This window comes from Microcebus murinus, chromosome 7, assembly GCF_040939455.1.
Source record: "Microcebus murinus isolate Inina chromosome 7, M.murinus_Inina_mat1.0, whole genome shotgun sequence".
NCBI classification, from domain to species: domain Eukaryota; kingdom Metazoa; phylum Chordata; class Mammalia; order Primates; family Cheirogaleidae; genus Microcebus; species Microcebus murinus.
In genome coordinates, this window is record NC_134110.1 from 86699521 (window position 1) to 86723191 (window position 23671).

A 23671-nucleotide genomic window follows, 5' to 3' on the forward strand; every position below is an offset into this window, starting at 1 on the left:
CATTACCAATGATGTTCTAATCTATTCTACAAACCTTAATAAATGACTCGGAGTTTACTCTTGTTAAAATAATTATAAGATAGAGACAGAAAGTAGATAAAAGATTGCCAGAGGCTGGGAAAGGAACAAATGGGGACTATCACTAGGTACAGAGTTTCCTTTAGGGGTTTTGAAAATTAGATAGTGCTGATAGTTGTATAGTTCTTCAAATGTGCTAAAAAAAACTACTGAGTTGTACACATTTAAGGGGTAGAACTTACAGTATGAATTCTGTCTCAATAAATTATTGAAAATAATAATTATTATTATGTGATTGCTTTTAGCATTCTCATCCTGCCTGTCAGTGACTATTGTGACAAAGATATGTTTTCATTTATATTTACACGTAATTTTGAAAACTGATGCAAAGTTATAACATGACATTTGTTTTGTAATTTTGAGATAATTGTGAATTTTTTGAAAGATTATCTACCAAAGGTCTCATAACTAGAAATGTAATACCTTCACTCCTTTACTGAAAGATAAAATTATACGAATTAAAAACAAAAACAAACAAAACTTACTATATCAGGCCAGGTGTGGTGGCTCACTCCTATAATCCTAGCACTCTGGGAGGCTGAGGTAGGAGGATCGTTTAGCTCAGGAATTCAAGACCAGCCTGAGCAAGAGCGACACCCCATCTCTAATAAAAATAGAAAGAAATTATCTGGACAACTAAAAATACATACAAAATAATTAGCCAGGCATGGTGGCACATGCCTGTAGTCCCAGCTACTTGGGAGGCTGAGGCAGGAGGATCACTTGAGCCCAGGAGTTTGAGGTTGCTATGAGCTAAGCTGATGCCAAGGCACTCACTCTAGCCTGGGCAACAAAGTGAGACTCTTTCTCAAAATAAATAAGTAAACAAACTTACTATATCAATCTTGTTATATAATGTCAGTTCCCAGAAAAGCATATAATTGTTTTGCTTTGGCCTCTAAGATGCAAAATAATGGAGTTTGGGGTTGTTTGTTTTATTTCTCTTTCAATGTTTCTATCTCCTTTATCCCCCCATGCTAGCCAGATTTCTGTGCCTTGTCAATTTTTCTTTTTTTTTTTTTTTTTTTTTTTGAGACAGAGTCTCACTTTGTTGTCCAGGCTAGAGTGAGTGCCGTGGCGTCAGCCTAGCTCACAGCAACCTCAAACTCCTGGGCTTGAGTGATCCTTCTGCCTCAGCCTCCCGAGTAGCTGGGACTACAGGCATGCGCCACCATGCCCGGCTAATTTTTTATATATATATCAGTTGGCCAATTAATTTCTTTCTATTTATAGTAGAGACAGGGTCTCGCTCTTGCTCAGGCTGGTTTCGAACTCCTGACCTTGAGCAATCCGCCCGCCTCGGCCTCCCAAGAGCTAGGATTACAGGCGTGAGCCACAGCGCCCGGCCCAATTTTTCTTTTAAATGTCTTTGTCTCCCTCCATATTTTCAGTGCTGCCACCCTGATTCTAATATTCCTTACCTTCCAGCTGGCATATTGTAGTCATCCCCTCCTGGTCTCTCTGATCGCTCTCATCTAGTCTCCCCACCCATAGCCACTCTGTTGATCAACCTGTTAACACTATTTCAGTGTCTTACTAATAAGCATGCAGTGGTCACATATGGTAAAGTTTAAATTCCTTTATTTGGAGAAAGGCAATTTAAGGCCCTCCCTGATATGAACTTATCTTGCCTATCCAACTTTATCTCCACTCTTCCCAGCCAGTATTTTGCCTTAGACAAGTTGGTGGCATTGTGTTGTTGCACATGTGCTTGCTCATTCTCACTTTAATGCCTTTACTAATGCTATTCCTCTTACTTACAAGTCCTTCTCTGTATCTTTACCCATTCTGCTGAACCTATAAGCCATACATCAAGTTCTATGGTATTTATGAATCCTTTCCTGTTTTTCCTTTTTCTGAACTCCTGCTGCTTTTATTAGCTGAATTTAGTAGTCACTAAAAGATACTGAGTATATAGTTCTTTGTCTCCTGATTGTAAGTTTTATTTCCCCAATAATTGCAACTTTTAAGTACTTTGAGGTTATGAAGCTTGTATTCATTATACATAGTATACCGATTAGATAATTGGCACTCAACTGTGGATTGGTTAGTTAATAGATTTTTTGTGTGTCAGTGAGGGGCAGTATGGGTTAAGCTTATTTTAAAGGTTTAATATCTTAGCCCTGGAGTTTAGACTCCCTTTCAGCACACACAGCAAGGACCTTATGCTGTCATCCTTTTGTTATTAACTACTGCCATGACTTCTTTACTATACCTCAGGCACCTAATAAAGTTCCCAGGTTGTGCGTTACTGCCTCTTCATCACCTGTTAGGATGTCAAAGCCATCTGAAATTATGAAGTACTACTTCCAAATTTTTGTATAAACCAGGAGTTACTAGAAAAACACAAAGGCTTTTATGTAGACCTAGCAGGGCCTGAGAGAATAAAGATCTCTTTTGTTCAGATATACAAAATAGTTACATCCCAGAGATAAGCTGCTATACTTCAACCCATTTTCTATTGTTTTTCTTTTTTTTTTCATATCTTTTTGACATTGGGAGAACTTTGTGCTATATTGTTTCTTAATGTTAGTATTTTATGCGGTCATTTCACAATTGTTAGCTCTATGAAAATTTATCTCTTAAAAGGGTAAATTATCATTTAAAGTGTCACTTAATATTATTTCCCATGTTTTGTGACCAGACACTACCTATTGTATTAAAAAACTCCCACGGAATCCTCATAGAGAAGAAATTATAGGAAATGGAGAACAACAATATGTTTATATGAAAGATGGAGATATAATTAAAACTGAGGGAGCCACTCTAAGGTAAGTAAATGTTCCTTAGCCAGGGAAGGCAAGGGGTCTATGTATGTGTTATAAAAAAGAGGGAAAAGTAGATATATACTGTGAAGAATACCTCAGAAGGATACAAAAGGAATCTGGTATGACATTGAAGGGAGAAAATGGGTTGCTTGAGAAAGGGAAAGAAAGACTTCAGCCAGGCGCAGTGGCTCACACTGGGAGTGAGCAGTCTGGGAGGCCCAGGCAGGAGGATTGCTTGAGTTCAGGAGTTCGAGACCAGCCTGACCAAGAGTGAGACTCTGTCTCTACTAAAAATAGAAAGAAATTAGCTAGACAACTAAAAATATAGAGAAAAAAAAATTAGCCGGGCATGGTGGTGCATGTATATAGTTCCAGCTATTTGGGAGGCTGAGGCAGAAGGATCGCTTGAGCCCAGGAGTTTGAGATTGCTGTGAGCTAGGCCAACACTACAGCACTTTAACCCCGGGCAACAGAGCAAGACTCTTTCTCCAAAAAAAAAAACAAAGACTTCATTGATATACCCTATTAAAATTGTTTGATCATATGATTACCATTTTTTTAATAAATAAAATTTACATTTAAAAAGTTAGCATTTCCTCCTAGGGTGGTTTAGGGATCTACCTATCAATTCAGGGCTTTCCCATGTTCTTACTTCCAAAAGATGACCCATACGTAAAGTAAGCACATTTTAAGTAAGACCCATAATCCCCTGTGTCCTGTTTGAGGGATTCAAAGTGTATCTCAGGCCGAGCAAGGTGGCTCATGCCTGTAATCCTAGCACTCTGGAATGCCAAGGTGGGAGGATCGCTTGAACTCAGGAATTCGAGACCAGCCGGAGCAAGAGTGAGACCCCCATCTCTATCAAAAATAGAAAAGTATTAGGCAGGTTTGGTGGTACAGTCCATAACAACCTGGGCAGCAGACTGGTACTGGTCCATGGCTTGATAAGGACCAGGCTGCAGAGCTCTGCTCTACTCCCTACCCACCTATGTCCCTTGTCTTCCATGAAACTTGGGAGGGGCAGGTTGTGGCGCACAGCCTGAGGTGAGCAGCTGGTGAGCTAGAGTGAAGCTTCATCTGTATTTACAGCAGCTCCCCATCACTGGCATCACCACCTGAGCTCCTCCTCCACTTCCACCCCACCACCCCTCCAGCCATGGAAAAATTGCCTTCCATGAAACCAGTCCCTGGTGCTAAAAAGTTTGGGGAGTGCTGGTCCAAGCTACTTGGGAAGCTGAGATGGGAAAATAGCTTGAGCCCGGGAGTTTGGGGTTGCAGTGAGCTAGCAATGATGACACCACTGCATTCCAGCTGGGCCACAGCAAGACCCTGTCTCAAAAAAAAATTGTCAGTGCTGTTCCTAGTCTTCATGTCCTCTACCACTACTTCCTGCTTAATCTTCCTGTCTCTAGCTCTCCCCATCCCAGTCTTCCCTTCTTATGCTGTATTACTTGAAATCTTCCATTGCTCACTGCATACAAGATAATGTTAATTCTCCTTACCATGCCACTGTCTGGCCCCAGACCACCTTTCTAGGCCATAACTCCTGTTGGAGAAATACTTAGCCATATGCAAATTCTCCTGGGCACATTAAATATGTTCATGACTTTGTATCTTCTCCTTTACTAAGCATTACTCCTTTCACACTACTTGTCTCCTTAATAAGTTCTTACCTGTTTATTCTGCAAACACAGTTCACATGTTAGTTATACTTCAAGAACCCTTTCTGAGTGGAATTAACTGCTGCTTCTTCCAGCTTTAATAAATTTTAAAATTTTGTTATAGTGCTTACTAAATTGTGGCTTTTTATGTGTGAGTAGGCGTCTCCTTAGAAGGTAATTAGCTCCTTTTTTTTTTTTCTTGAGACAGAGTCTTGCTTTTTTGCCCAGGCTAGAGTGCCGTGGCGTCAGCCTAGCTCACTACAACCTCAAACTCCTGGGCTCAAGCAATCCTCCTGCCTCAGCCTCCCAAGTAGCTGGGACTACAGGCATGCGCCACCACGCCCAGCTAATTTTTTCTATATATATTAGTTGGCCAATTAATTTCTTTCTATTTATAGTAGAGATGGGATCTCGCTCTTGCTCAGGCTGGTTTTGAACTCCTGACCTTGAGCAATCCACCCGCCTCTGCCTCCCAGAGTGGTAGGATTACAGGCGTGAGCCACCGCACCTGGCCTAATTAGCTCCTTAATTTCACAATATTAAGGCCAATTACATAGCAAACAAACTCAGAAATGTATAATGGCTCAAACATGAAATAAGTTTATTTTTCAGTCACATAAATTCCACAAAAGGTTGTGATTAGCCAGTTGGCCCACCTGCAAGTAATGAATCAGGCTCTTTTTGTCTTGTGATTCCACCCTCCTCAATGTTTGCCTTTCAAGATTGCCGTGCTCACCTCAATCCAGCAGGTAGAAAAGAGCATAGAAGGGATAATGCCTGAGAGGTTTTCATGAACTAAGCCTTGTATTGCATTTTCTGTAAATTCCATCATATACCACTTGCATTAGACAAGTTGGTGGCATTGTGTTGTTGCACATGTACTTGCTCATTCTCACTTTAATGCCTTTACTAATGCTGTTCTCCTTACTTACAAGTCCTTCTCTGTATCTTTACCCATCCTGCTGAACCTATAAGTCACACATCAAGTTCTATGGTATTTATGAATCCTTTCTTGTTTCTCCTTTTTCTGAACTCCTGCTGCTTTTATTAGCTGAATTGTCCATTTAGTAGTCACTAAAAGATACTGAGTATATAGTTCTTTGTCTCCTGATTGTAAGTTTTATTTCCCTAACTGTACAGAGGCTGGGAAATACCATTTAACTGCATGCCCAGGAAAAAGAGGAAATGGGTTTGATAGTTAGCTAGTCATTCTCTAACACAGATACCAGGTTCATCGTCATATATTCAGTCCCTAGCACATAGAAGGCACTGAATATTTATCCTATATGTGCTAAATACCTATGAAGAGGCAAATAGATGAACAGATGAATGAGAATGAGAAATGAAGTAGTGAGTGTTCATGTCCTCTTTCAAACTAGTGGCCCCTTTTTCCACTATGCCAATGATTTATAAAATGTAATTTAGAAACCAGCTAGTTTCTGGACAGTTTCCTTAAAATGCTCTTGTTGAAAATACAGTAGCATCTTGTATTTGCTCATGACACCAAAGAAAAATAAACATTACATTACTATTTCAAAAAGTATTCTTGACAATGCTGAATTTCCTCCATAGCACACCAGCCTAGGGCCAAGTTAATGAAAGGGGTAGAGATGGTAAGTGGTTCGTTGGGACTTTTGTCTCAGAGGTTTGGGACTCACTGTACTGGTTTGTCACAGTTGTCATAGAATCATGGATATTAGATCTCTACCTAAAAGTGTACATAAGTGTACAACATCGTGTATTTTTACAAACTGAACAAGCACTCATATCAACAGCACTCAGATGAAGAAACGAAACAGTATCAGTGCCCCAAACCCCTACTTCCATCCTTGCTTCCTATCACTGCCTCCCCTTCAGTTGAGTACTGTCTTGGATTCATGGAGTGAATTGATGCCAAAGATCTCAATATTATCTGAATTCTATTTAGTTTTTGTTTTACGACATTTTGATTAAGAGAAGTTAAATGTGGGAATCTATGTTAAGAATGGGAGGGACTAACACAAAGAGTCAAAAAAGCAGACACTTTTTTAAATGACTATTAGTAAATAATCTTTTCTCAAAATATAAATTATAGTTACGATAAAGCCTGAATGAAACATTAATTTTCTGATGACCATGGTTTCCAATTTCCATTTTTATAAAGTTAGAGACACAATTGTTTTAAACATTAACATGAAGACTTAGTGTTGAGCAAACATTCCATAAGTAGAAGGTTAAAATCTGCTCAATTCTCAAGTAGTCATTGTCTAGTTGATCTTGCCTACTTGCCAACTTTTGGGAAAAAACAAAATACAGTAGGGGCAGAGATAGTACCCAACAGGAACCCTTATAGTAAAGAGTAGAAAACTAGAAAGGTTTTTCTGTAAGAATTTGATTCTGGATGTAACTTTTAGGAATATTCTAATGAACTAAGTGTAATTTCTTGAAGAAAAGTCAATCAGACAATTTTTATTCACTGTCCTGAATTTTCTAAGAGAGCCAGTCTGAAGCCTACTCTATCACAGAAGTGGCAGCACTAGATAAATGTTATACCTGATGAATGGGAAGGCCACAGCTGCAGTTCCTCTGATCTTTAGCAAAGCACATCTGATGTCATTTCCTTTTCTCCTCCTGCATATGTGAAGTGAATTTTAACACAAATGCAAATTAAAGCATTAGCCACCCAGGTGACTGGAAAATTGTTAATGTCTGATCCCCTAATTTAAGAAATTTTACTGTCTCCAGCCTAGAAAATATCACAGAAAACCATCACTGAGTTCTGGTGTGGTGGAGGGGTGGCACAGAAAATAAAGGAAGCATTGCAAACACATTGAAAAGAGAAGAAGACAGTTTGAAGAATCTGAAAGGGTGGTTCTCCAAATGAGTTTTTGTGGTTTTGTGTTCATAAGATTATCCATAAGATATAACACACACCCACAGACAGATACATGTTTTCATAGTTGGCTAAAAATTATTTTCATAGAAATTATTTTCATTTCCCTTGGAAAAAGGGGAATTATGTTCATCTAACATAACTTTTATTAACAACTTACAGTGGGTTTAATCAGGCAAAAGAGATGGTTTCTAACAGCTTTTTACTACCTCACCATTGGAGCAACTATAATGTTGTAATTGTTTGCAATACCTGAAGCATACCCTTGGAAATAAAAGCATAATAGTTCTTAATGTCAGGCATTGGCCTTTCAAAAATAATTGCTCCCATTATGCTAGTATCACATGGTCTTATACCTTATATCTATTATGTTTTTAGTAGAGTTTTTAAACACTTTACAGATTAAATATTTAATATTAAGGATTTAAATGATTTTTATTTTTTGGCAAAGGAGAAACTCCTCTAAGTTGTAGTCATTTTATTTTTCCTAAGTACTGTCATTTAAGAGTTAAAATGTATCAAATGTCTCTTTAATGTCAAGGAAGATAAGCTTATTTTATCCATATCTTTATTATTAGTTTCAGTGACCTTATAATGTTGGAACACCCTCACATTTTTTTAATAAACTTTATTTGGTCATATGTCATTTTTCAGTATGCTTTTGGATTCTATTTGCTAACATTTTGGCTATAATATTTTTATAACAATATTAGTGAGATTGGGTAATATTTTTCTTCTTGTGCAACCTTTGTTAGTTTTGGGCTTCATAAGTTTTCCTAATATAGGATAGCTTAATAGTGAAATTATCTGACCTTTGAATGTTTGGTAGAATTAGCCTGTGAAAATACTGAGCCTTTAGTTTCTAATGACAATCACACATCTTTTTAGTAGAGCTTCACTGTTGCTTATTAGTAATGTGGTCCTGTGAGATAAGCTTAACACAAATAACTTTATTTTTGTGTACTTTTTATAGATCTTTTAAATTGGCCTAAACAAATTTTATATTCTAAATTGCTTCTATCACGTTATTTTGGTGAAGAAAAGGTTTGCTTATTGTTATAGCTTCTAGAATCTAACATCCACAATTGAAAATGTATTTAGATATCATTGGCTAGGGTCATGAGACACATGTAATTACCTTTGACGGTATAGATTTTTTGTGCAGAAACATACAGGCAACTGATATAAATAATTAGCTAAAGAGGTAAAAGTGGTTGCCTCTAGGGAGAAAGAAGTTAAACAGGGTAGGGCAGTAACAGAAACAGATCTTAGAGAACTTTTGATTCCTTGCTATATCTTGATTTTTCAATTTTAGGTATGTATTAATTTCCTCCCATGAAAAAATTAGGATTTGGTTTTCCTCTTCTACTTATGGGTACCATTCCTATACTCCAACTTCTCAATGTCATAGTTTTGGTTAGATAAGTATTCAATGTTTATGTTATTATGACTATGGACACTATTTTCAGCTGAACTATGTATTATATAATAGTAAACCATGCTTTCTTTTGCTTTGCTGAAGTTAATAATTATTTTGCTTTGTTATTTAGTTTTCTGTGTATTAATATTTATAACTTATTCAAGTCCGAGTATATCTCTCAGAATGTTTAAATGTGTCAGAGATTCTCTTAATTTCATCTTTTGAAAGAAGCTTCCCTCTGAGCTTTCTAATCTCTAACTGTCTCGGTATGGACTTATTTTCCTCCAGGCCTGACATTGCTGTCATCTCAGATTCTCTTCACTCTCACATAGGGCTTCCTTTTGCCTCTCTCTGGTGTTGCATCTCCTCTTTCCTATACCCCATAACTTTCTTGATACCCTCTCTTTTGAAGGAGAACCCATCTCCAGTAGCTTCCTAAGAAAGGATGAATTTTTATCTAATAGTAACTTTTTAATCCAACTTGGGGGTATAGATTCTAAGTTGAAAGTCTTTTTCCTTCTGAGTTTTATATATAAGATTTCATTTCCTTCTGGTTTCATTAATGCAGTTGAGAAATCTGAAGCCCTTCTGTTTCCTGAACTTTTTATGTCACAGCTCTTGTTCTTTTTTCCTTTTTGTCCACTATGGTGTAAAATTTCACAGTGATGTGCCTTGGTGGAAGTTTATGGTGTTAGGCCCTGTTAAAGAGAAAAATTATGTGTGACACTTATTAAAGACTTCATTCAAGGGGAACCATAGCAGTAAGTATAGGGACTACTAAAATGATGTCTTGCAACAGGGGAGAGAGATTGGGTTCCACGACTCCAAGGACAAGTGGGAATTTATAATCAAGGAGCAGGGTGGGAGTCAGTGGATGGGAAATCACTAAGAGGAAATATCAGGGGTAAGGGGGTTTCTGGCTAAACTGACTTGACAGGATTATTGCTAAAGGCAGACCAAAGTGATAAGATATGGGGGTTGAGGGGGTTCAGATACCAATGGTGGGGGATTTTTCCCTAAACTGACTTAGCAAATTCTTGCTCATACTTGATTGTATAATGACGGGGAGGGAATCTCATGGTCAGGCCTAGTCAGCATAGGGAAGGAAAGTGTTCCTCAGCCCTCTTAGAGTTCCTGGCTAGGTAAGAAAATAAAACTGACAAAGACAGATTAACAGAAAAAAAAGCATACAAATTTATTTACTAAGTTTTATGTGGTATATAGCAAAATACAATAATAGTAAGTGAAAATTTCAAAAATCAGGTATTAAAACAGTATCAATTTTGTTTTTAAAATATAAATATGCATAAAAATTGAAAAAATTAACACTAATAAAAACACTCTCTCTGAGTGATGGAAATGATTGCTGATTTTTATCTCCTTTTCTCTTTTCTACATTTGTTATAATCAGTGCCTATTATAAAATAAGGGGGAAAGGTGGGAGGAGTGTTAAATATACACTTCAGAATGAGAAATTTGATTTAGTTAAAGGGGACAGTTTTCTGGTAATTTTTAGTGGGCACGTGGAAAAAAAAGAGCTTTTTAACTCATTGGCATCATTTATTTGTGTCTTGTCCAAAGGTAAAGATAGAGAATAATTTACTTCTCAGATTTTCTCCTAAGTCTAGGAGTTTGTAATTGTTACTATTTCTTATTTCTTCCTTCAACCAGAGTTATATATACACCTGGCCACACTGATGATCATATGGCTATCTTCTTAGAAGAGGAAAATGCTTTCTTTTCTGGAGATTGCATCCTAGGGGAAGGAACAACTGTATTTGAAGATCTCTATGATTATATGAACTCCCTAAAAAAATTATTGAAAATGAAAGCTGATATTATATATCCAGGTGGGTACTTTTCTAAATCTAGCAAACTATTTGTGTCAAATGATGAGAAAGATTGATTTTGGCTTATCTCTGTGTATTCAGCCTTGAAGATATAGATAGATAGATGATAGATAGATAGATAGATAGATAGATAGATAGATAGATAGATAGATAGATAGACCTCTTCTTTAAATTACACCCCTCAATCTTATCGAGCCATGCAGTTAAAGAGAAGGCCGAGAGTTATATTAGTAACTTTTTATGAAGATATGAAGGTTATTTTTCAACATCTAAGCAGCTATTAATATAACTGTTAAAAAAAGAAATAAGCTTACATTGGAACAGGAAAACTTTTTCATTCCATACACTACCATCATTTTTGTGAACTTGATTTCTGCTGTGGGCCACATCGTAACTGTGTAACCTTGAGTAACATTTGACCTCTGAGCTCTAGTTTCTTAACTCATGATATTGAAATATCAAGAGCTTCATCTCAGCTGTAAAATAGTATATTTATTTCTGTTCTCTAGAAAAGGAAACTTGTTAGTATCTCATATTATATTGCTCTATAATATCAATCTCCTTTCCATCTCAAAAGCTAAGAAAGGTACAGGACCCAGTAAGAAGACCTAGAAGGAAAATGGGACTAGGTTACTTAATTTTCTAATTCCTTCTAACTTGCTCCTAACCAGACAGCCATTGAAAGATGTCAGTACAGTGTCTTCAGTATACTTCCATGTTCTCATGAGTTCCTACTGCTGAGGGAATAGGAAACATACAGTGGAGCTGGGCATTTAGAGTAACATTATGACATAAAAGGAATGGAAACTGCTAGCTATTTTTAAAAAGTAGAGAGTAGGCATTTGGCGTACTCACATCGAAGCTGGGTTAATAAGAGGCCACCTGGTAGAGGTTCTTAGAGTGTTTGCTCTAGTGAATCCAGTGAACTGGCTTTATTAGCACAGCAGTTGTTTTTATGTAAATTATGCTCTGTGGCCATAGCTACCATATATTAAAGCCTGCTAGCCATCAGGTTGCACAGAGGCCTTTACAGCTGTCCTCCTCACAAAAACCCTGTGAAGTAGGTAGTGGTGTCCTCATCACACAACTGAAGAAACAGGCTCAGAGAAATCGAGAGATTTCCTCATGGCCACACAGCTAATAAACGATAGTCTGTGTCTAATCAAAGCCATACAAATCATGCGTTAGCCTGCTTCCATATACTTTGTTCTCAGATATTTGAAACATCACCCTTGCAGACTTGTATAATATATTAATTTGCATTGTCTTAAAGAGGAAGTAAATTTCAGTGTAACTTAATCTGGGTTGTCGAAATTTCTGAATCACTATCCTATACATAAGATTCTTAAAGTTCTAGTATGGGTCTTGTGAATTGTTAGTATTATTCACTTATATGAAGCTGTCTTTTATAAGTAAGCTTAGCACAGTGGTTATGAGCTCCCAAGTGAAAATTGCAGCTCCACCCCTTCTTGGCTATGCAACTGGGCAGGTTATTTACCTTCTCTATGCCTCAGTTTCTGTTCTTAAAAATGGATAATAATAGTACCTACCTCATGAGATTCTTGTAAGAATAATGTATATGAAGCATTTAGAGTGGTGCATGGCACATAGGAAGCACTCCATAAACATTATCTGTTAATTGTTGTTGCTGTTTTAATTACCACATTTTGTTTTTAATTTTTTATTTTATATTTTTTAATGTACACAATAACATTTTCTATATATTTTATTTGCTATAATTTTCTATTTTGAGAGGCATTATATGTAATCTTAAATCTTTCATACCTGTATAGCTTTCCAAATAATTTATATTTATATATTTAGTATGCTTTCTCACTACACCAAATGAGTTACTTTTAAATAGAGTTACCTTCAGTTGTACTTAATATTTTTTATCTGGTTGAAGTAATTTTTATAATTATTTTAATTTAGGACATGGCCCAGTAATCCATAATGCCGAAGCTAAAATTCTGCAGTACATTTCTCACAGAAATATCCGAGAACAGCAGATTCTTACAGTATTTCGTGAGAACTTTGAAAAATCATTTACAGTAATGGAGCTTGTAAAAATTATTTACAAGGTAATTTTTATTTGTACATAGTCATGAATTTATTAGAATAATCTATTTAATAGGCTATAAATATGATAAATTCACCATATACCAGATCAAAACAAGTCTGTTAATTTTATGTTATGATACTTGTCTAGATTTGAGACCAGCAGTCTCGACTTTCTAGAACACTGATGTTCAACAAATACTGGCCTTAGAGAACAAAAATAGCTATCCTGAGCCATCATTAAACCTTATATACTTTACTCTGTAGGAGAAACTCCTAATGACAGCCTAATGATTAAGTTTATATATTATTCTAGCCATCTTTTTTTTTTTCTTTTAAAATCTTAGGCTAGATCAAACAGAAGAAATATTCTAGCCATCTTGATTATCTAGTGTCCTAGTCTGCAAGTGAGAAGGGATGATCACTAGAAACAAATATTGGAGTAATAGCAGCAAGTAGTAACAATGCCCAACAATGGAGAAGAAGGAGAAAATACATATCATTCCATTGTGAGCATATACCAAAAAAAAAAAAAAAAAAAAAGAAAATACATATCAAAGAACATGAATAATTTAGTATATAGTGAAAAAACCTTACACCCCAGTGGCCTCTGAGTACATCACTGTAAGTATGATAACTCTATATGGCAATCAGCTAGTGAAATTCAGTTTTTCAGCAAATGTTTATTAGATGTCTGCTCTGTAGGTACTATAGCTTAGAGCAGGTGTCCTTAAACTACAGCCCACAAGCCACGTGCAGGTGTTTTTGCCCGTTTGTTTTTTTTAATTCAAGATAAGATATGTGCAGTGTGCATAGGAATTTGTTCATAGTTTTTTTTTTTTTAACTATAATCCATCTCTCCAACGGTCTGAGGGATAGTGAACTGGCCCCCTGTTTAAAAAGTTTGAGGACCCCTGGCTTAGAGGTTAAGAATGAAGGCCTTGGAGTAAGATTACCTAGGTTTAAAAACTCTCACTACTACAACTTGTACAGCCATAAGATACAAGAGATTGTAACTAAAGATGAATTTGGAAAGGCAACCTGGAGCCAGTTAAAATTAGTAAAGGGCCTTAATATCCCATAGTCCAAAGTTATCAAGAAATAGTTAATTCATACTCATTGTGCTTTGTTTTAAAAAGGAGAAATGAATGATTAAAATGTCTGTAAGGATATTAAATGTCATTGGCAAAAGAATAATATAAATATTTAAATATTGAGAAACAGTCCAATTCTTCATAATCCCAGAGTATAGCCATTGTAGGCCATACATTGGTACATTGGGGGTTTTTTCCCCCCTAACCTAAAAACAGGTAGTAGAACACTCTGATAACCCTCAGCAATGAGTCATCAAGTAACTGCCCATGCCTAAAAATATGATGATTCTTGCCAAGCCCAGTGACTGTAATCCTAGAACTTTGGGAAGCCAAGGCAGGAAGATCGCCTGAGCCCAGGAATTTAAGACTAGCCTGAGCAACATAGCATGACCCATCTCTACAAAAAATGTTTAAAAATTAGCCGACCATGGTGGCACACATCTGTAGTCCCAGCTACTCAGGAGGCTGAGGCAGGAGGATCATTTGAGCCCAGGAGTCTGAGGTTGCAATGAGCTATAATGACATCACTGTACTCTAGCCTAGGCAACAGAGCAAGCCTTTGTCTCAAAAAATAAGTTTATTCTGCATTCAGAAGTGTATTTGGTGTGTGGTTTTTTTTTCTTTTCTGTTGGCAGTATTCAGTGACCTATCAGTGTGTATTCATAAGTGTCTTCACTGTACATTATGTGTGAAGCACCTGTTGCATGTGGAATGGCATTAGGTATTACAGAATGATTTATTCATTCAACAGATAAAAAGATGACTACAGATCCCTGTTCCCAGGGATTCATGGTTTAGTGAAGACAGATATGTTCAACAGATAGTCATAATACTGGCTCTATCATAATTGTTTCCATTTATATAGCACATTACTACATGCTAGACACTATACTAAGTGCTTTATATATAGTACTTGTCTGGAAAGCCTTCAGAAAGGCTTAGAGGAGAAAGAAATTATTCTAGATGGAAGGAAAAATCTGTTCAAACACTAAGAATAATAAAAGAGTATTGTGTGTTTGAAACCCCACAAAGAAACCACATGTGACTGGAGCACAGGTTGCATATGTGGATGGACAGGAAGGGAGTTCCAGGAAATAAGGGAGGAAACGGAGGCATACTCATATCATGGCAAACCTTTACTGCTAGCTAAAAAATTGGGGCTTTAGCCAATAATCTGGAAATGATCATTCAAGGATCTTAGGGAAGTACATAGTAAGATCTGGAAGATGACATTGGTAGATACAGTATATGGTACTGGAGCTTAAGGGCAAGTTTGGTGTTGGGAGTTTAGATTTGGGAATCATTAGTGCACGATTGCTGTGGTCAGTTGGCTGAGTAAAAAAGAGAAGAGAGCTGATGATACAACTCATTGTTAACATCAATATTTAAGAGAAGTTAGGAAGAATATCCAATGAAGATTAAGTGTAAGAGAGAGAGGGTAACCAACAGAAAAAAGAGAAGAGATCTTCAAAAGGGAGAGACTAGCCAGTGGACTTTCAGGTATGATAAGACTAAAAGAATCTATTGAATTTTGACTGAGATAATTTGATGATCTTGGCAAAACATTTTCAGGGAGCTGAGAAGTAGAGAAAGTGAATTTAGTCAAGAAGCTGGGCTTTAGAAATATAATCCTTATTTGAAGAATAAAAGGTAGCCAGGTATGCTGGTGTGCACCTGTAGTCCTAGCTACTCAGGTGACTGAGTAGGGAGGATTGCTTGACACCAGGAATTCCATAGCAACATAGCAAGACCCTATCTCTATAAAAAAATAGGAAAGTTATTCAGGCATAGTGGTGCATGTCTGTAGTACCAGCTACTTGGGAGGTTGAGGCAGGAGTATTGCTTGAGCCCAGGAGTTTGAGGCTGCAGTGTGCTATGATCAGGCCACTACACTCCAGCCTGGGCAACAGAGCCAGACCCTGTCTCTAAAAAAATAAATAAAAGGAATGTCGCTTTGTTTTTCATTCAGGTAACAGTTGTCAATATTACATTGCTATTTTAGCAAAAGGAAGGAAAAATTATGAGTTTTAATGTTGAAATATACATACTTTTATTAAAATGTACAAAGATATTATCCTATAACCTAATCAATAAACCATAGGGCCAGCTGTCTGTAGCATCATCAAAACTAAGAATAATTTGGGCTGGGCATGGTGGCTCACACCTGTAATCCTAGCACTCTGGAAGGCCAAGGCAGGATGATTGCTTGAGCTTAGGAGTTGGAGACCAGCAAGAACCAGACCCCGTCTCTACTAAAAACAGAAAGAAAAATTGTGTTGTTTTTTTAATAAAAAGTGTTTTTCAGCCAGGTATGATGGCTCACGCCTGTAATCCTAGCACTCTGGGAGGCTGAGGCGGGCGGATTGCTCGAGGTCAGGAGTTCTAAACCACCCTGAGCGAGACCCCATCTCTACTAAAAAATAGAAAGAAATTAATTGACCAACTAAAAATATATATACAAAAAAAAAATTAGCCGGGCATGGTGGCGCATGCCTGTAGTCCCAGCTACTTGGGAGGCAGAGGCAGGAAGATCACTTGAGCCCAGGAGTTTGAGGTTGCTGTGAGCTAGGCTGACGCCACGGCACTCACTCTAGCCTGGGCAACAAAGTGAGACTCTGTCTCAAAAAAAAAAAAACAAGTATTTTTCTTTCACCCTCATTTTTCTTTTAGAATACTCCTGAACATTTACATAGAGCGGCTGAACATAATCTTTCACTTCATTTGAGAAAACTAGAAAAAGACGGAAAAATATGTGAGTATACTTCCAAATTTTAATTCTTTTATTGCCAGTATTTAATATATTTTCAAAGATGCACTAGTTTCCTTTTAGGAAAAACACCACCTATCAAAGTTCTCCTTTGAATATCTCTTTAAGTTGGAGAGACAGAAACTAGGAAGGTCAGTAGCACAAGGCCGGCTGACCAAAAATTGGAACCAAAAGTTGGTTAGGACTTAGCATCTCTCTTAGGGTTCCAGTCCTTACCAACCAGAATGATAATCAAAGGCATATAGTAGGAAGATAACTTCTCTTTTTCAGACCCCAGAACCACAAAGAATTTTACATGTGGTAGATTTGAAAACAGGCAAAGGTTTTAAGCGGTAATAAAGGTAGTAAACTCAAAAGATATTAAAGCAGTAAATCTGTAATTATTTATTAGTGTTAAATTGTCAAATTAGTAATCTTTATAGAAATTTAACCCTTAAAATCAAGAGGTTCAAAACTTAAATTTCTTGTAGAAGCTTCAGTTTTTATGTGTACAAAAAAAAAATTCCAGCTTTATACTGAGCAACAAAATTATTTTAATGATGAATGCTTTTTCTAGCCACAAGTTAACCTAAAATCCAGTGCATTTACTTATCTGTTGTTAAATTTTTACTCTCTGATTTTCTTTCCACAGTTAGCAACACAGATCCTGACAAGAAATGGAAAGCCAACCTTTAGTTTTAGATTAATGAAAGCTTTGTTTTGTTGTTAGAGAATGGTATGTTTTCTTAACTATGGATTATTTATAGAGAATATAGAGTGTAAAACACTGAAAATAACCCTAGAATACTTTACAATAATGTCATATTTATTCTAAAATATATAAATTACATTATACATCATCTATAATATAGGTTATTTATCTAACCTTCATCTTACATTTTACCAAAAATTCAGAATCTAACAATTTATCAATTTTTAATAGATTATGTAAAATGGTTGCTTTAAAAATATTAAAAATTTGTGTAATTATTTGGATATAAGTTATCTATTACCAGTGGTCAATAGTAGTATTTTTTTCTAGCTACTTCAGTTAACAGCACAGATTTCTATGTAATCCTTCCTTTTCCTCAACCCTTGTCTATATCTGTAGATATCAGCTTTGTTTTCATGTTTCAATCAATTATATCATGATTATGTATTGGTTCTGTAGTTCTGTATCATGTGTATTATAATGGTATCCCACAAATGATTTGTGCAAATCAATTTTTGGTAGTTGAAAAATATTAAATTCCCCATTAAAAGTATTATATGATAAGTAATTATTTATGTAATCCATTGCAGCGGTCCCCAACCTTTTTGGCACTAGGGACCATTTTCATGGAAGACAGTTTTTCTACAGACTGGGGATGGGGTGGGGGATGGTTTCAGGATCATTCAAGCACATTATATTTATTGTGTACTTTATTTATATTATCACATTGTAATATATAATGAAATAATTATACAACTCAACATAGGTTGGGGACCCTTGCATTAGTACAACCACTGTACTTTCCAAGTTTAGATTTTAGTGTATAGTCATCAGTTTATATATGAATTATATGTAAAAAGTTTGTTTTTATGTTAGAGGATATAAGACAGGGCCTTTTTGTATACAAGTAGTGTTCTTATTTGGTGGTTAGGTTCACAGGGTAACCCACCAATGTTTATTTAAAGTTGCCAAACTACAATACTATAATAAAAAGCTCAGAATCCTAAGAATACTTCCTTTACTCTCCCCTAAAAGTAAGACTTGAAATTTTCTTAGAAATCCTTACATCCTTCTGCCTCTTTTTCCAAGGCCCTAGCATTTTCATATCATTCTAACACTTACTCTCATGCCTTGGAAACTTGGTGTATTCCCAAAACTGTTCCATATTACAAAATAACTGTAAACTCAGCAATAAGAAAAAACCCCAATTCAAAAATGTCTACAAGGAGCTTGAACAGACATTTCTCCAAAGAAGGTATACAAATTGCCAATGAGCATTATGAAAAGATCCTCAACATCACTAATCATTAGAGATATGCAAATGAAAACCACAAGATACCACCTCACACCCATTAGGATGGCTATTATTCATATATTTTTAAAAGAAGAGAAAATAACAAATGTTGGGGAGAATGTGGAGAAATTGAAATCCTGTGCCTTGCTGGTGGGAATGTAAAATGTTGTAGCTAAAATACATAGAAAAAATTAGCCGGGCATGGTGGCACATGCCTGTAGTCCCAACTACTTGGGAGGCTGAGGCTCAAGGATTGCTTGAGCCCAGGAGTTTGAGGTTGCTGTCAACTAGGCTGACGCCATGGCACTCTAGCCCGGGCAACAGAGTGAGACTCTGTCTCAAAAAAAAAAAAAAAAAAAATTATCAGGAATTAGAAACAATGAAAGGTACATGCATTATTTAATGCTAACTTAGGTTTAAAGATAAGAATCTTTAAGTTCATCTTCTTAAATGAATACTATTTTCAAGCATAAAGTTTTCCCTAAAAGGAACTCCTGCACCTAGTGTAATATCTAGACTGAAGACTTAGAGAATTAAGATGAACTGAAGTCAAAGACTTTCATGACCGTTATTTATATATTTTTTTTGAGTCAGAGTCTCACTATGTTGCCCCAGCTAGAGTGCTGTGGCATCAGGCTAGCTCACACCAACTTCAAATTCCTGGGCTCAAGCAATCTTTCTGCCTCAGCCTCCGGAACAGCTGGGACTACAGGCATATGCCACCATGCCCAGCTAATTTTTTCTATATATTTTTAGTTGGCCAATTAATTTCTATTTTTGGTAGAGATGGGGTCTTGCTTTTGCTCAGGCTGGTTTCAAACTCCTGACCTTGAGCGATCCTCCCGCCTCAGCCTCCCAGAGTGCTAGGATTATAGTGAGCCACCACGCCCAGCCCTTCTTCTAAAGAGAATTAGACGCAAGGTTACCTGAATCCACCAGAGTGCCGTTTATAGGTCTATGATAGATCTCAACTTTGTTTTTCAGTCACAACATAGAGTATTAAAGATCTACGATACCACAAAGTTTCTCTTATTGAGAGGTCAATCCAATTTAGGATTCAGTAACTAGCCATGTAAAGACAGAAAAGACTCAGCCTCTATCCCTCAGAGTCTCCAGCCAACACCACTTTTTCTCCGTGGTTGGTCAAGTTACCCTCTACAAAATCTGCAGGAACACTAACACTTATGTGGCAGATTCCCTTACTTATTTTTACTAGTATTTTTAAGAAGTTTGGGATGGCTAATGACCATAAGGAAGCATTCCCCTTAATATTTTTTTCTTGGCCGGGTGTGGTGGCTCACTCCTGTAATCCTAGCACTCTGGGTGACTGAGGCCGGTGCTCAAGGTCAGGAGTTTGAAACCAGCCTGAGCAAGAGCAAGACCCCGTCTCTACTATAAATAGAAAGAAATTAATTGGCCAACTAATATATATAGAAAAAATTATCCGGGCATGGTGGCGCATGCCTGTAGTCCCAGCTATTCAGGAGGCTGAGGCAGTAGGATCTCTTGAGCCCAGGAGTTTGAGGTTGCTGTAAGCTAGGCTGACGCCATGGCACTCACTCTAGCCTGGGCAACAAAGTGAGACTCTGTCTCAAAAAAAAATAATAATATTTTTTTCTTGATGTATTTGAAAATAAAGACCAATCTGGAAAAGCATGTGTTGCTACAAATTAGATGTTTCCAAATATGTAAGATTGCAGCAATTCAGGACACATGTATATGACCTTATATTATGAATGATTATATTAATACTGTGATATCTTTGATACTTAAGTGTTTTAATTGCATCTCTACCAAAAGACTAGTAAACTAGTTTTCTCATTTTTATCCATAATTCCAAAAGTTTTAATCTACTGAATATCAACTTCTTCCTTTTAGGGTGACATTAATATCTACTCTAATGGCATATGAAGCAACCTATACTTTTGTTTTTTTCCTTTCCTTTTTGAGTAGTCAGGTACAGTAGTGAGAAGAGGGGAAAGTAGTAGAACAAGGAATTCAATCTGTAACTGACTGTGAACAATCAAGTGAGGTAACTCACTACCTTCAGACCAGCCAGCAACCTATGCTTTTAATAATTAAGTTTAACTAGAAAAAGGATTCTAGTTTTATACCACAGGAATATTTCCTACTTTGTAGAAATAGATTCACCCTGCTTTCTTCCCCTTCTTCAATTTTCAAATATGGTGAAAATATTACAAATGGTGCATCTTAATATTTGAATTTCTGAAGAGGGCCAAAGAATTTTTTCAGTCATCCCAGATGATTCTTTTCCTACAGCAACAGAATAATAATTTAACATTATGTTCTTGGTTTTTATTTTATCAAAGGTCAGTATAAAGACACAGACATAAAATCTCTGTTTGTTTTTTTAATTCTATTGAGGATATTGTCTATGTTATTAAGTGTTCTTCAATGTCCATGGAACAAAATCTTTTTCAGAGTACAGAGCTAGAAAAAAAGTTTTTCTCTCCTGTGAACTGGTATGTCTCCTTTATTAGAGTAGTGCTTGTCAAATCTGCCTGATTATCAGAATCATCCAGGGAACTTTAAAAACATACACAGCTTCCCAGCTGTAAGACCATTCATCAGAATCTCCAGATGAGGGAGGGCCTGGGTGATATTAATAATATACTGGGTCTCAAGAACTCTACATGTGACAATACATAGTTACTTCACCATGCTCACTTTTTGCCTTGGCTTCCTAGAAGCTAGTCTTATAGCAATTTTTCTTAGAAATCAATTCTTTAATATAATTCTCTTTTTCTTCCCCCATTTTATAACATGGCTTATTTAGTATGTTTTTAATGAATTTCAACTTCAGATGAAATAATATAATAATACTACTGTCCATTAGACCAGGACATGCCTTGCAATAGCATTTAATCCTAAAATAAATCAATTATTAGGATTATAGAGTTTAAGAATATTGTGGGCTTTTAAAAATTACATCATCCCATTTTATGGAGATTTTGTGGGAAACTATCCTTTGAAAAGCACTCTGAAAATTGCTATTAAAATGATGTATACACAATTAAGCTCCTGAGCTCACTTCAGACTCTCATGAACAACCCCAAGACTAAATATGTTGCTCTTCCTTTTATTCACCACCTCAGAGAGCTGATCCATTTTAGTGGTTTTAACCATTACCACCCTGCTGAATAATTTCCAAATGTTTGGTTGAACTTCAATTATTCACCATAGTCCCGAGCCTGAATCTTTTTTTTTTTTTTTTTGAGACAGAGTCTCACTTTGTTGCCCAGGCTAGAGTGAGTGCCATGGCGTCAGCCCAGCTCACAGCAACCTCAATCTCCGGGGCTCAAGCAATCCTCCTGCCTCAGCCTCCCCAGTAGCTGGGACTACAGACATGCGCCACCATGCCCAGGTCATTTTTTCTATATATATTAGTTGGCCAATTAATTTCTTTCTATTTATAGTAGAGACGGGGTCTTGCTCTTGCTCAGGCTGGTTTCGAACTCCTGACCTTGAGCAATCCGCCTGCCTCGGCCTCCCAGAGTGCTAGGATTACAGGCGTGAGCCACCCAGCCCAGCTCCAGGCCTGAATCTTTTGCTTTCCTTAGGCATCCTTCATTTGGCTTTCTCCCAAAGTCCAGGCATCAATGCAAAGAAACCCAATACATCTAAGATAACTCTTCTGCCCACTCCACAATTTCATATTCCTGATTACCTCCATTTCCCAACTCACCATTTGAGTAAAGAGCATTACCATTCTCCGATGCCCAAGCTGAAGTAGTCCTTGGTCACTCCTATTACTTTTAAGCCCCACTCCACTTAGCTGGGCAATGTTTGTGCTATAATTTGAGGATCTAATCTGAAGGCAGTTTGAGAACCAATGAAAATGTTGAAGTAGTGGTGCTCAGGAGTGATAAACTGCCTAGAAAATGAAAAAGTCTTCTTCACAGGGACAAAACCCATCATTTGTCTTAGCCTCAGGGATTCATACTTTTTTCTTTTCTTCCTTAGCCTAGTGCTCATCCCCTAATTAGAATAAACTACTATTAACTGATTGCCTTATATACAGCCTATTCCTGTTTTCTTTCATCGTGGTGGTAGTAGGAACAGTTTAGTAATATTTGTCTAATCAATTCCTCATCTTTAGAAAAGGAATGATAACAGGACCTAACTTGCTTTTATTTTGGTGTTGTTAACAGCACATTTACATATTCCTTATTATTTCATTTTGGCTTACACCAATTAAGTGCCTCAAAATACCATATTTACTTTCTTTTTTTTTTTTTTTTTTTTTGAGATAGGGTCTCACTCTGTCACCTAGACTGGAGTACAGTGGTGTCCTCATAGCTCAATGCAACTCCTGGACTCAAACAATGGACTCAAACTCCTGGACTCAAGCAATCCTCTTCCTGCCTCTCAGCCTTCCTAGTAGCTGGGACTATAGGTGTGCACCACCACACCCGGCTAATTTTTCTTTCTTTCTTTTTTTTTTTTTATAAAGACAGGGTCTCACTCTTGCTCGGGGTGGTCTCAAACTGCTGGCCTCAAGTAACCCTCCTGGATCAGCCTCCCAAAGTGCTAGGATTACAGGTGTGGGCCACAGTGCCCGGGCCCATATTTACTCTTTAATAAAAATGTTACCATAATTTCATAGGATAAAATTCACATTCTTCATCCTGGGATGTGAAATCTTAAGTCATTTTGTTGAGCCTCTGTTTCCTCATTTGAAGTAGTGATAACATTATGTTCTGGGTTTATATGAACTTAAAATTAATAATATATATCAAAGGTGCTTCAAGGACTTCTAAGAATTGTAGACATTTTAGTTGTCTTCATTTATGCCATAAGTTTTGTCTTGGCGCACATGGGCTGATGCAAACAAGAAAGGAGCTCCAAAGAATCCTCGACCATCACCCCAAGACCTTGGTTCTACTAGGCATTGAGCCATACACCATTTTTTGGTGGCTGCAAGGTATCTACTCAGTTCTTCCAATCACAAATTCCCTAAAACATAAGTCCTTCTAATTTTAGAAGCGGTTTAAAAAGGCATTTTGTGCACAATGATGCACTCAATATTTAATTCTTCTCAGGTGAAAGCCATCTACTGGGTGGCCTCCTGGCAGATGTTAAGTGCTCAATTACCTT

The 23671-nt window shown here is 36.9% G+C and overlaps 1 protein-coding gene across 1 annotated transcript in view; it reads left to right on the top strand.

Moving 5' to 3' along the window:
- LACTB2 (lactamase beta 2) overlaps window positions 1-23172 on the top strand; it is a 35062-nt gene extending 11890 nt beyond the window's left edge. Inside the window, exons 3-8 of the mRNA XM_020288880.2 lie at window positions 2723-2849; window positions 10471-10649; window positions 12582-12730; window positions 16472-16553; window positions 17200-17283; window positions 22828-23172. Of these exons, the coding sequence (XP_020144469.1) occupies window positions 2723-2849; window positions 10471-10649; window positions 12582-12730; window positions 16472-16553; window positions 17200-17243 (581 nt within the window). The 3' untranslated portion in view covers window positions 17244-17283; window positions 22828-23172. The remainder of the gene's footprint in view (window positions 1-2722; window positions 2850-10470; window positions 10650-12581; window positions 12731-16471; window positions 16554-17199; window positions 17284-22827) is intronic.
- Window positions 23173-23671: the final 499 nt, after the last annotated feature.